The sequence below is a fragment of the Branchiostoma floridae genome, chromosome 10 (assembly GCF_000003815.2).
Source record: "Branchiostoma floridae strain S238N-H82 chromosome 10, Bfl_VNyyK, whole genome shotgun sequence".
Lineage (NCBI taxonomy): Eukaryota > Metazoa > Chordata > Leptocardii > Amphioxiformes > Branchiostomatidae > Branchiostoma > Branchiostoma floridae.
In genome coordinates this window covers 14,374,864-14,389,158 of record NC_049988.1, presented here as the reverse complement: position 1 = coordinate 14,389,158, position 14,295 = coordinate 14,374,864, and the positions used below count along the sequence as shown (strand labels likewise).

At 39.4% G+C, this 14,295-nt stretch overlaps 1 protein-coding gene across 1 annotated transcript in view; it reads right to left on the bottom strand.

Moving 5' to 3' along the window:
* Positions 1–283: 283 nt before the first annotated feature.
* The window catches only part of LOC118424924 (corepressor interacting with RBPJ 1-like), a 37,595-nt gene continuing 23,583 nt past the window's right edge, over positions 284–14,295 (bottom strand). The window contains exons 7-11 of the mRNA XM_035833730.1: positions 5,655–5,714; positions 4,488–4,545; positions 3,711–3,814; positions 3,034–3,119; positions 284–1,936 (exon numbers count right to left, since the gene is read on the bottom strand). Coding sequence (XP_035689623.1) covers positions 721–1,936; positions 3,034–3,119; positions 3,711–3,814; positions 4,488–4,545; positions 5,655–5,714 — 1,524 coding nt within the window. The 3' untranslated portion in view covers positions 284–720. The remainder of the gene's footprint in view (positions 1,937–3,033; positions 3,120–3,710; positions 3,815–4,487; positions 4,546–5,654; positions 5,715–14,295) is intronic.

Below are 14,295 nucleotides of genomic sequence, written 5' to 3'. Positions count from 1 at the left end.
TCGCTACAATACTGTACAACATACTGGAATTCCATAGACTAAACATGAAATACAAACTGTCTTACACAATACAAACTGTCTTAAACAAGTAGGCAGCAATATACAAGTATCAAGTAGGTCCCAAATACAAGAAACTTGGTTTTAAATGGATATAATTGACCAGTGGCAAGAAACAGACCCTCCTGCATACCCTAGCTATGCTTGCAATCATGATATTTTACCAAATATTATCATAAGAAACAAAAATGAAAATGGTGCTGTATCACTCACATTCAATTTAAAAAAAACACGGTACAAGATTCACAAAAAAGGGCATGCAAAGTTTAAAAAGCAATTTTTATGTACAGGTTGAATATAGGACTATCACATCTTCCTTTTCTTGTGGTTCACTGAACAAGGTATTCTGACATAACTATAGATGTATCAAGAGTATGAGGTGCTTAAGATATTGACAATTATGTTAAGGTCAGATTTGTAAAATCTACAAGTTGATCGACACCAAATCTGATGGTCCCATCATGGCTGTACTATCACCCAAAAGCACACAACAGCTAAATCAAGCTGAAAACATCTTTTGGTCATTTCCTCACCAAAATTTTACATTAAGCACGACCTGTTTGGTCCAAACATGGATACATCTCTTCTGTAGTTACCCTGCAGTACATTGATATCCTGCTAGGTGTCCTCAGTGCTACATATGTGTACCAGACAGGTGTGCGATCATCGCCTATCCCTTCTGTTGTCATGATCATGTGACCGATGCTTGTCATGCGACCTATGATCCCTGTGGTTGCCATGACTACCAGAGGACCTGTCCCTATCCTTGGACCTGTCGTCACTCCTTTCCTTTCTGACCTGGTCACCTCTACTGCTGTCCTGTCTTTCCTTGCTGCCATGCCCTCTGCTGTCCCTCCCACCCCTGCTGTCTCTGTCCTTACTGTGCTGTTCATCCCTACTGCTGTGCCCGCCCTTGCTGTTCCCTCTGTGGTCATCCCTTTCATACTTGTCCTGTCTTTCTTTGCCCTCCCTCTCACCCCTCCCCCTACTGTCTTTCCTGTCTTCCCAGCTATCCACTCTGTGTTTGTCATTTCCATCCCTTTCATACTTCACACGTCTTTCTTTGCCTTCCCTCCCATTACTGTCTTTCCTGTCGTCCCTGTCCATTCTGTCATAACTGTGTTTGTCATCTCCATTCCTATCGTATTTGTCAGGTCTTTCTTTGCCCTCCCTCTCACCCCTCCCCCTACTGTCTTTCCTGTCTTCCCTGTCCATTCTGTCATAGCTGTGTTTGTCATCTGCATCGCTTTCATACTTGAAACGTCTTTCTTTGCTTTCCCTCCCATTACTGTCTTTCCGGTCCTCTCTACCCATTCTGTCATAGCTGTGTTTGTCATCTCCATCCCTAGCATACCTGTCCCTGGAATAGCCATCTCTGTCTGCCCTGTGATCCCTCCCATGATCATGACCTTCCTCGTACTTCCCTGACCTTCTGCTGTTGTTCGCGCTATCTTTACTGTCAACATGTCTATTCCTTGCGCTGCTGTCATAGTCATGTTTCTCGACTTTTACTGGCCTCCCAGCCAAACCCTGCCCCTCATGATCATCTACCCTTCTCTTTTTGACCTGGGAGTCGTCTTTTGACTTCTTCCGTTTATGTCTACGTTTCTTTCCACTGTCCTCCTCCGAGTCACTATCTGAACTGCTCGCACTACTACTACTACTGTCACGGCTTGAACTTTCTTCCTTTCTCTTCCTGTGTTTCCTCTTCGCCTTCTTGTGTTTCTTTTTCTTCCGTTCCTCCTCACTGTCTGACTCAGAGCTGCTGTCTGAAGATGAGGACTCCTTACGTCTCTTCTTGTGTTTCTTCTTGTCTTTCTTCTTCTGCTTCTTCCCTGCTTTCTGCTGTTTTTCCTTCTTCTCAAGCTTATCCAGTTTCCTGTTAACAAAACACAAAGGTAAACAAGAAATACTTTTTTTTAAAAGCTTACCACACAAGCTACCAATGGTGGTAGAAGACAGTTTATAAAGTAAACAGAAAAAGAACTTCATTGCCTCAGTGCCCAACCCTAACAGAAAGAGAGAGAGGATTAGGATAAAGCACAACAGAAACGACACCGCAGATGAGACGAGCGGCTGTAGTAGCCTGTAGTACCGTATAGATACAGACTGAACATCAGTCCTGGTGACGTTCCACAACTTGCAAAAATGTGCCCAAATGATGAGAACACTGCAAAGCATTTAAATGCTGTTGACAATTTGTATACGATGTCAGACTGTCATGGAATGTGCTTTTATATCTTAAGGATACACACACAATCCAGCAACTGTAACAGAATTGCTGTATAATAGTACAACATTCAAAATGGCAATGGTTGCAGTTGTTTTTGCCTTGAAATTCTTGACATTCAGAGAGACGTGTGCCCAGGGTGCAAAGAGGGCATCCTTCATCCTTCCAGAGAAAATTTACACTAACTACATCCCTCTCTTATGATATAAAGTGGATGCTGACAGTAAGCTGGTAGTAACACAAATGTCAATGCGACACTTGTTCCATAGAACCCAGACAAGTACAGAAGGTCAACTTCATGGTAAAAGTCAAACTTATGGCCCTGTATTACTGTTTATTACATAGCATTTGAAACTGTGGGTAACAAAAGTCTTAGTGAGGCAGAGGAGGGGAGTAAAGACAGAAAACTTCCGACCAACCACAGGCACAAATGCCACCTTTGGCAATAGAAAAATAATATATTTCTGTCACCAGTGACTGATATATGACTGGTGGACTGATAATGTATACTAGTAAAGCAGTGTATTTAAGATCTGAACAAATAAGTTCATACAAGTTGTGCATTTACTTTGACTTTTACAACCACATTTAAGCTATTTTTCCTGTTGTTATACACCTACATGTATGCCATTGATACTACATCTATTACAAGTATAACAGGTGGAACTAACAGAACAATTGCATTACACATATGATATGAAAGACACATAGTAACTAGAATAAATAATTTAAAGAAATGAACTTACTTGAGTAGCTTTTTCTTCTGCTTGGTGGTGAGAGACTTCAGAAACTCCACCTCAGGGTCTTCCTCTTCATCACTGACTACCATTTGCTGAAGGAAAAGATGGAAGTAAGATGCCACATTAGCATTCCAACAATAGAAATCATGCTATGGGACTGACATTGCTCCTGGACTATACTACAAGGTATCACTTAAACCACCCAAAACAATCTACAAGATACTGTAAATGCCTTAAAGTTTCTGGGGATTTAATATCACTGTAAACTATGGAGAAAATTGGACTTTGTGATTGTTTTCAGTTCTCTGTTAAAACAAGGGGGTAGAAGGACAGAAGACAGTTTGAGCATTTTCACATCGATTTTATGTTCACTGTGAAAATCTAACCACAAAAACTGCCAACTTAAAACCACTACCAAGATTTCAACACTTAAAGTACTAGTAACTTCTTTTGTCCAGAATGTTTATTTTCTTAATTTTTTTAAATTTCATTTTACCAGGTAACATCACTCAGACTACAGTCTGCTTTTCCGGAGTCCCTGGACACATACAACATGTACAATATGATGTATTTTGTAGCATCATACACATTATGTCATGGCTCGACTTCTTTGGCATCACACAAACTGATGGTGAACTATGACCTGAGGTCACAAAGTTCAGGTTTCGAGATTGAACATCTACCTGATTGGCAGCCTTGGGGTCGTTCTTCCTGCCCCAGACAGAGTCCTTCAGCATCAGACCCTCGCTACGCATCCCGACCAACAGGTCAGAGGTCGAAACCGTCGCTATGAGAAAAGCAACAAGAACAATCAGACTGGCACAAAGGATAATCTGTCTGGACATATATATACAAATGTATATCAATCACTTTAATCAATATACAATGTCATGGAACCTAGATACAGGAATCGTGACAATTCTAGACTTCTTACGTGCCTCAACATAATGTAATGTCACTGATGAAAAGTAGGGGACATTACTTGAAACATTGGACTGTTTCCAAAATCATGTCTAGTTGCTTGAGTCACCGCATTTTGGCATATCTTATTACCTGGATGTCTACCCTTCATCATTGTGCCTCAACATAGAGCACAAGTTCCTGTTTCCTGTCACTTGTCTGGCAAATAAGAATCCTGATGTCATCATCATCATCATCGGTTGGCTGCAGCGCAGGTGACTGTAAGTTTCTTCCAGGCGATTCAAGCCTCATGTACGTTGTGTACAAATTGTACCTGATATTTTGCATCCTTGACTTCCAACTAACGCTGTATACATTCCTTGCTCCTTGCTTAACTAGGTTGAAAGAGACTTTGGGATGGTCACCATGCAAGTACACTCTTTATACCATGTTTTCCCAATTGTTCATGGCCACATCCGCCAGTACACCTGTATACAATCAATGATTTAATCACTACTGATGTAGCTTCACAAGACAAAGTAAACTATACAAGAACTTACGTTGGTCGGGGTCGTCTGATTTGGAGCTGGCCAGTCCAGACATGTTGAACAGTGGGCACTGGAGGAAAATATTGTCATTAAGTTTACAGTATGTCTTATGTATGTATCATTGCATGTACATGTATATAACTCTGAAACCCTTAAATTCTTTTCAATACCATACTTTAGTGTAACATAATTGCTCATGCTTAACAGATAGCTACAAAGCTATTTTGCATCATTATGAATCAATCTTAATGCTTATGCCACTTTTAACGATTTTGATTTTTTATTCATCTGGTGTTTACCTTTAGTTATCAACATTGCTAGAATAGATGTCTAATTTCTACTATTCAAAAAAGTATGGTGATAGTGAATATCAAAACTCGCTTTTTTTTCAACTACATAGCCTACAGTTACACAAAGATATAGCTGTGCTAGCTGTGACATTTATTCAAACCATTCCTCACAAGTCCAGAACTGCCTGGAAAGCATACAACAATTTGGCCAAGAGGATATTCCTCATTGCACCTATATGAGACTATTGTAGACAGGTGTATATATCAGAAACTTTGAGTTATGAATGTTGTCGGCCCTTTTTGTCTACCTACTGACATTTAGTGTAATATATATAGACATGTGTTATACCCATGAAGCAGGCAGAGAGAGACGGAGTATTTTTTGAGCATCGTTGCAAAAGTCAAAATTATTGCATATGAAAGTGCAATATTTTGTATGCGCATAAGTCTATTGTATATGATAGTGCAACATAATATTCTTTATTGTCTTTATCCAAATTGTCTTTAGCTTGACTTTGTCTAACAATTTGTCTCCTATTGGACATCTAAAATTGTCTTCATTGATAGTTAGGGTATAAAAGATCAGTTCTTCCAGATCTCTTCAGTGTCAATGACGAAAGATGGTGGATACCATCTGAAACCTCTGACCGTTTCCGAAATCATGTCCAGTTGCTTGAGTAACTGTTTTTTTGAATATCTTATTATCTGGATGTCTAACCTACATTGACGCGACATAATATTGTGTATGCGCACAACATTTGTACCTGATTTTGAAGATAAATGAGCAAGAATGTGTGACATATTTTGAAAATAACAAGTGAGCAAGGTGCGACATTGCTGAATCATTACTTAATTAATTAGATTAATTGACATTAATAAAATAGCATACCTCCCTGTCTGTGTTGACGTGTCCCCATTTGTGACACTTGATGCACCGAACATTCCGCACCTGTACAGGAAACAATGAAAAACAAGGCAATCAGAGATGGCAGACCTCATCCCCTTGCTGTACACCCACAAACACACTTGCCAAAAAATACTTGCAAGAATAATCTGTGTACAACATCTTGCCTTTAGTTAGTTAAGTTCCATAATGATAAAACCACAGCCAATCTCAAGATTTTCTTTACAATAAGTGATAATGTTTTCAAGACATTGTTTGAAAGAAGAGTTAAACAATTAATCACAATTCACCTCCTCTTTTGTACAACAGGTCTAGATGTTGAAATTAGTGCAACAAATCAAAAGAACTGCATATTTTCTTTCTCTCAAAGTCAAAACCGTGACTTTGCTTAGTTAAAGTTAAAGTCCTTCCCGCACCTGATGGCGCATAGGGCGGCGCCCATCTCCATTTCAATAGCCCTTGGGCCACACAACGCAATCACTACAGCAGGGGGCTAGTCCACTGGTAGTGGTATGTGTTCAACTTCCATACTCTTTCCCGAATGCTGAGTGCTAAGCAGAGAAAGCAGCATGTACCATTTTTAAAGTCTTTGGTATGACTCGGCCGGGGATCGAACTCACGACCTACCGAATGCAAGGCGAACACTCTACCCACAAGGCCATTGCACTTTGCTTAACTTCCTTCTAAAAAGCATACAGTAGCGCCATCCACAGAACTGAATCTCAGTAGCCTGATAGTGTGCTACATTCGGTCTTAAATCTCTCTTTTACTGCCCACAAACCACATTATTATTGTCTCCCACAACTGATGCTTAATACCTCTTAACAACTTTACAGCCTTGTGGAAACCCTAGAGTCACCTTACAGGTGCAGTCAGTCGAATCATTACAGTAAATTAGCCACCAGATCAAGAAATTCCTATTCATCTTCAAAACCTCTTTCATTTCTTCTACAGCAAAGTCAATAACGTAGGACAGATCCCCCCGAGCTACCAGTAAATTTCAGCCCAAGAAATGGACATCCTGTTATCCTTGTTCTTTTATCTCGCTGCGAAGAATCACAGTAACTTGCTGATAGGCGGCTTAGATTACACGGGTTTTATTTGGTGGCCGTAAACTTCCAAGGTATTCCAAGAGGCTTGGAAGTTTCACTGCTCTCTAGAGGCATACCGAAGGGGTTGGGTACAAAATGTGACAAGCAAAGAAACTCTTCCCTCCTGAAAAACCATTCATTTACAGTATTATCTGTCCCCCTGAGGCTCAGGATGGTTTACAGACCTGAGGTTTTCTGTAATATAAGTTTGATATCGGTCAATCTCTGATTTCTGCAGAATTTATGAACCTTTCACAGGATGTTGAGATAACTTGAGAGGGATGTCCCTGTAGCTCAACTGGTAGCAGCCTCGCAGTTAAGCTCCTGGTTCTGATTGGTTAAAAACTAGGAGACCCTGGGTCAATCCTGGTTAGGGCATCTTGGTTGGGGCTGCAGCTGTCTTTCAGAAGTGTGATGAGGTGTGATGGGCTCACGGGTATATACTTAGTCTGGCCCACAAATGACCTATATAGACCTAGGAATGCAGAGGGGGGAGTCACTCAGGGATAGTCAGGGACAGAGAAAGGTCCAGCCCTGTGTCAGATGTAGCAGTTTCATGGATTAAAAAGAGTTAAAAACCCACATCAGTCTGCCTCCTGACAAGAAGTAAAAGGGGGGTCCCATTTTTGAGGAGGCACCTTAAGCAAGTTAAAAGGGGTGAGATAGCAACCCCTCCTGGTAAAATATACCGTGCTACTGAAACAACAAGGTATGTTGCTGCCCTATATGCCACTAGGCAAAATCTCTAATGATCTTCTTGTAGTTGAGGAGGGCTTCAGTCACCAATTGAATGTGGAACGGAAAAATATTATAAGTAACTATTTAGATGAATCCAAGACAGAAAGATAACTTTTGTACACAGAATAATATTATCATACATTTATGTTAAATAAACATTTTATTACTAGTTCTAGTAAGATTATTTAGCAATAATACAGTGTAGCTTAACTCTATATTATCTATTGAAAAAATACACAGTCAACATGTATATTTTCTGACGTATGCTACCCTGTACAGTCTTTACTTTCCAAAGTGTGCATGTTGAATTTGTACTTTACATGCACACTGCAACACCAAGCAAAGATTTACCTATAGATTGGGAGTGCAATCATGCTTGGTTACAATTGCGTCGTGAATTAAATGCCTTATCCGGCGACAATATCGCAGTCTGCCTGTAAAGCTTTGCGCTGGCACTAATAGCCAAAGGGCTTGTAACTCCAGAATATGTTAGACTGTTTTTTTATGTTGAGGATTTTATTTCTGCAGTAAAGTTACTGGAAGGTAATTGTAGAGAGCATTGCCAAAAGCATTGTTCAGCAATTGCAAGGAGTATTGCATACTAATAATGCCATGGGAGGATCCAGAAACCATTTGCTGCAAAAGAGCTTTCAGGTCAGTTTTATCATGTATTTTGTATTACTTTTTAAGTAGGCAAGTGTATCACACTTCCTACACTTACATGTAAACCAATGAGTTAGGCAGGAAGGTGGCAAGGCAGCCTTGTAGTTAGGGTTGGTCATGACTGAGAATCTAAAGGTTTTGGGTTTGAATCCTTAACATGCCTCAGTACTGTACCCTTAGAAAAACATCAACATGTTTTCATCACTGAACTCAGGTGAAAGTAACTTCCTAGCAGGGCCGTCCTTCTGGGAATTTGCTTGTTAGGACATAAAAAGCTTTCTTCCCGATAAAAAACATCTACTCCATCCATCCTAAAAATGTAAACTCTATGACATAAAACTATTACAGAAAATATATTTTCATGAGCTTGAAATGACATGTCTAACAGAGAAAATCAAGTTCCCAAGTAATGAGTGTGAAAACAAATTAAAGCTGGAGACAGCTCTGGTACCTATCGTCAGTTAGGGACGTCCTCTTTGATGTACATGTAACTAAAAATTTTCAACTGCATGACACCAGTTCTTGTCATGGAGACACTGAAATAAACATTTTCTAACTTTCTTGTTCTTTGGCTCTTTCCCAAAGATGGTTTGAGAGGACTAATGTTCAATGCAGTCTCATCGGAACAATAAAGGATTGTCGGTGCTAATCTTGTCATAGCACAGGCCAGGTGGAGACATTTATGCTACTACACCAGTTCTTGTCACCGAGACACTGAATTAAAATTGAAGAGCTATTCTAACTTTCTTGTTCTTAGGAGTTTTCCCAAAGATGTTTTGAGAGGACTAATGTTCAATGCAGTCTCATCGGAACAATAAAGGATTGTACGTGCTAATCTTGTCATAGCACAGGCCAGGTTTAGACATTTATGCGACTACAACAGTTCTTGTCACCGAGACACTGAAATAAACTTGAGGAGCTTTTCTAACCTTCTTGTTCTTAGGAGTGACTTTCCCACAGATCGTTTGAGAACTAAAATTTCATACAGTCTCAACGGAACAATAAAGGATTGTACGTGCTAATCTTGTCATAGCACAGGCCAGGTTCAGACATTTATGCTCTACCTACGACGCAGGGTTTGAGAGGTAAAATTCCATAAAGTCTCTCCGGAACAATAAAGGATTGTAGGTGCTAATCTTGTCATAGCACAGGCCAGGTTCGGACATTTATGCTCTACCTGAACCACTCTTATCTTTGGGTTCCGCCTGGTTCGTTGCTACCATTGAGACTGGGGCAGGAATTATTCTTGTTCTTGGGAGCTTTCTGGAAGATGATTTGAGAGGTAAAATTCCTTAAAGTCTCATCGGAACAATAAAGGATTGTACGTGCTAATCTTGTCATAGCACAGGCCAGGTTCAGACATTTATGCTCTACCTGCGACACAGGAAGACCTATTGAACCACTCTTATCTCCGGGTTCCGCCTGGCTCATTACTACCATTGAGACTGGGGCAGGAACTATTCATGGCACTACCTGGAAATGGACATGCCGTCTGGGTTTCTGTCAGCAATTTGTTTTGTGTTCAAGACGGCAGTAAGGTGATGACTTTCAGCAGCAATCTATGTTTTAGTTTATAGTAGTATCATACTGTCCAGTCTGTGTAACACAAACTCTGCTGTCCGGGGCTGTAAGTGGCTGGCGGATGTTGGGCGGGCTGCTACAAGCAAGATTTAATCAGGCTACATACTGTCAAAACTGCCCAAGGAGACCACTAATAAGGAATGGAGAAGCTTTCTGGGTTTCTGTCAGCAATTCATTTTGTGTTCAAGATTGCAGAAAGGTGATTCTTCAGCTGCTATCTAAGTTTTACTTTTAGTTTCTTTTGAGTTAATAGTATCATACTGTCAAAACTGCCCAAGAAGAGTTAATAGAATTTCATCATACAGTGACTACTTTTCAAAGGTATACAGACATACCTCCAAATTTCAATGGCTATCAGTCCATCTTGTTCACAGAGTGACCTAGTCTCAGTGAACAAGATGGACTGATAGCCATTGAAAATTTGAAGGTACATGGACATGTCTGTATATCTTTAAAAAATAGTGACTGTTTGATGAAACTTCTATTAACTGTGCTCATACATGACTGATGAATCTCTTCGATGCCAAAGAAGATCAATCAGGGGACTGGGACTGAGTAAATCTGGTCCACATGTATGTCCCTGGACAGATAGTTACGATAGACAGTATTCTTAACGCTTGTATCTTTGGGAAAAATTATCCATCGTACCACCAAAAAGTGTTCACAATGGCCATGTGGTTCTCATGTAGAGATGGTCGGTCACTTGTATAGGTAACTGCACCATGACTCAGTTGCCAAATACAAGCAAAACTTAAAAATGACAAGAGTCAAGAGTCACCAAGAGGAATTTTGAATAATATTTGTAATGAGTTTGAACTATTTTGAGTAAAAGAATATTTCAGTCAGTAAAGTTCTAAATTGTTCAAACAATTAAAAATGAAAGTTTAAACATGTTTGAACCTATTTATATTTGTTGGAACAATTGGGAAAGTAATGGTATAATTATCTCTTTATTTAGAACAATTTTCAAACATCTAGAGTCCATTCCAAGACACCATGAGGGTTTTTAGGCGATATTTATAATTAGTCTGAATTATTTTGAATAAAAGAATATCTGAGCCACAATAATTGAATTATTTTCAAAAAATTGACTAAGAAAATACTCATTTATTTGAATTTCTTTGAATATTTTAGAAACATTTTGAAAGTAAATGTACAAAAATATCTTTATTTAGAATAATTGTGAAACCTCTCTGTTATTATTTCACATTTACAAATATTTACAAAAAATGGTAAACCTGGCCAAATGGTAAAATTAGTTTATTGCCCCCATAAAAGTAAGCCCTATTGTTGCATCAGTAAATTTTTAGATTTCACTGCTGGGCACTGGTGGATCCTTTGTGGTGGGCCATTGTTGCGTGGCACCCAACCATACTTTGCAAGGATGTGTGAATTGCTATCTTCCCAGCCCACCGAACCATTTACAAAAAATGGTAGAAAATGGTAAATAATGGTAGAATGCTGTTATCATTATTTAGAAACCATTAGAAGTATCCAATTCCACACCATGAATATTTCCAAAGTTTTACAGGACCAGGGAAATATTTATAAAGTTGAAACAGTGTTAAAAATATTTCTGAAGTATCAAATGTCCTAGACATATAATTACAAAACTTTAAAATCAATTCTAAACAATGGCAACAAACATCCGCATGGTGTCTTGGAATGGACTCTATGTGTTTTTGTTATTGTTCCAACATGTTCCAACAATTTGTGTTATTTTTTCCCTCCATAAAAACTTTTATTGCCCCCATAAACAAAGCTGCTAAGCTGGTTCTTTTGTTTGGCTCTTGTATTTTTAGATTTTCTTTAGTAGACACTGGTGAGTCTTTTGTGAGAAGGTGGCAGACAGACATACGTTCCTGTACTTGGCAGGGATGTGTGAATTGCCCTCTTCCCAGCCCACTGACCCAGTTTCATCATATTGTTTCCATGTTCGAACATGTGATCACAAATGATGAATCTATGTTGGAACAGTTTAGAAACTAATAGAAATAATGTATTTGATGTTAGAAATGTTTCTAACATGTATGAATACAGCAGAAAATATTTAGAACGTCACAGAGATGTTACAAATAGTTCTAAACAGTTACTTATCACAGTTAGATTGTTACATAGGTTTCCAAAATGTTAGAACAAAAGGCAAGAAACACCCTCTCGATAATATGGAATTGACTCTACTGGTACATGTACGTTATGTAAGTTTCACCGATCAAAGCATAAAAAAGTCTAAAAAGAATACCAGTGTTACCAGCATGCAGCAGGGACGTCATTAACGTCCTTGCACATGTAGTATATGGCAGTTTTTAGGCAGATTTGACAGTATAATACAGTGAAACCTGGTCTACCGACCACCTGTGCATAACGACCCACTGTCCACTACGACCGCTGAAAAGCGGTCCCTTGAATTTTCTCATAGACGTAAGCATTAAGATTTCTGTATATGACGACCACTGTCCAACGCGACTTCGACCGCCACTAAAGGCGACCGCATGTTACCCAAACACTGCCAAAACGACCGCGGCATGTGATTTTGTCACGTGACTTTAATGTTCACGGCGAAAAATGAGCGTAATTGTCATAAATTATTTACCGCTATCAAACTACGCCGCTCTGTACTACCATTAGCTCAAAAGAATCTAAAACATAGACTGCAGCTAAAGAATCACCTCTCTGCACTCTTGAACACAAAACAAATTGCTGACAGAAACCCAGACAGCTTCTCCATTTCCATGTCACTGACAAGGGTACACTTAGCAATGATACATTACTCAATATCTTCTCCATGTTTGAAGACAGATTGTTATTCTTAATCCCTCCAAGTCTTGACCTGAACTTTTCTTATGATCCCTGTTCCTTAGCTGCTTAAGAAAACTGCGTTGGTGACCTGACTTCCCATTCTACACAAATTACACCAGTCAGGCAGAGGGAATGCCGGCTCTGCATCGAGCCCATTTGTACCAAATTTATCCCTCCCCTACTCAATGCAAGTGTTATCTTGCTATCACACACTTGCACAGCCACAGGCACACTGCCACAAAATATCACAGCAAACTAGAGTGAGCATATCTGCAATTGTTCCTTCTACGTGGTATCTTCTTGCCAGAGAGAGTAACAGGAACTTAACTTCCTTTCCATCCTGTACTTGTGTTGAAGACTGGTAGAATGTCATACATCACGCCAACAGTACCCTTTTTCTGCAATTTCCTGTGCCTTTAAGTGGTATGACTCGGCTCAGAAGCTAGCCAGGTTAGAAAAAGCAGACCTATAGTGTGGCTATAAAGTTTGGTGATCAGGCTTGAAAGCCACCCATTTGTTCATAATGATGTGCCTGTACCTCAATCAATCAAACAGTAAAGCATTATAAAACCGCTTTTTCACTCACCCCCATATCATATATTAGGATATCAATTAGCCATTAGTTTCATGCAAAAATCCATGAACCAAACAACTAGACTGACAAGGCCTACATAAAATATCAACCTAATGTTTCCCGAAGTTTGATCATTTATAAAGTTACTTACTTACATACCCTAAAGAATGAAACTTAAAAGAAAGAATCAATTACCCATGCATGCAACAATGGTGTTGAGGGCACTGCATTGAAACCAGGTAAAAGGGAAAGGAACTCCATGTACCTCCCACTGAACATTTTGATGGACCCGTCTCCTATTGTATACCTAACAGTTCCCAGAGTTCGATCATTTATAAACTTAAGTTACTTACTTACTCTAAAGAATGAAACTTAAAAGAAAGAATCAATAACCCCTATGCATGCAACAATGGTGTTGAGGGCACTGCATTGAAAACAGGTAAAAGGGGAAGGAACTCCGTGTACCTCCCACTGTACATTTTGATGGACCAGTCTCCTATTGTATACTGCAAAGGTCCCACCTGGTAACTGATGAATGCCTCCCAACTGTCCATTTTATGGCCACCTTAGTATGCTGCTGCCACCACCGCGGGCAAAAACACTGGATAATGATGCTCATGATTTAAAGCTGGGTGCCGGGAGAAATACCTGATCAATCTAAGGGAGAAGGGAAAAATCTAGGAAGATTTTCTGATCAATACCAGGATTGTGATGGGAATAGGTAATGCGGAACGAAAAGACTGAACTACCGGGGTCACGCAACACAGCTGCAAAAGTGCATTCTATGAAAGTGACTGCTTTTTTTCCAGGAGTGACAAGTTGACTAGTGCCTGGAGTACTTGTTGTACATTTATCGATGTTAGATTCTTTCATTAAAATGTCAATCATAAAAATGTTACCCTTTCTTTTCAGATGGTCTATGCTTGGACATGTGTTTTTAAGTTCAGCTTCGATTTCTTACTGTCTTTGCATTTCAAGCTTAAGGTATCTCGGTTGGCTAAATTGGCATTTTGACCTTCCACTGTTTTCTTATTAATGAATTAAGAAAGAATGGAGCCGTAACGAATGTTGATAGATGGGCATTAAAGAATTCTAAATCTGATTTTTGGGGGGCCAAATTGATGACGTCATCATTTTTATTGGCTCTGATATAATTTTTTTCTATGACAAAATACAGCAC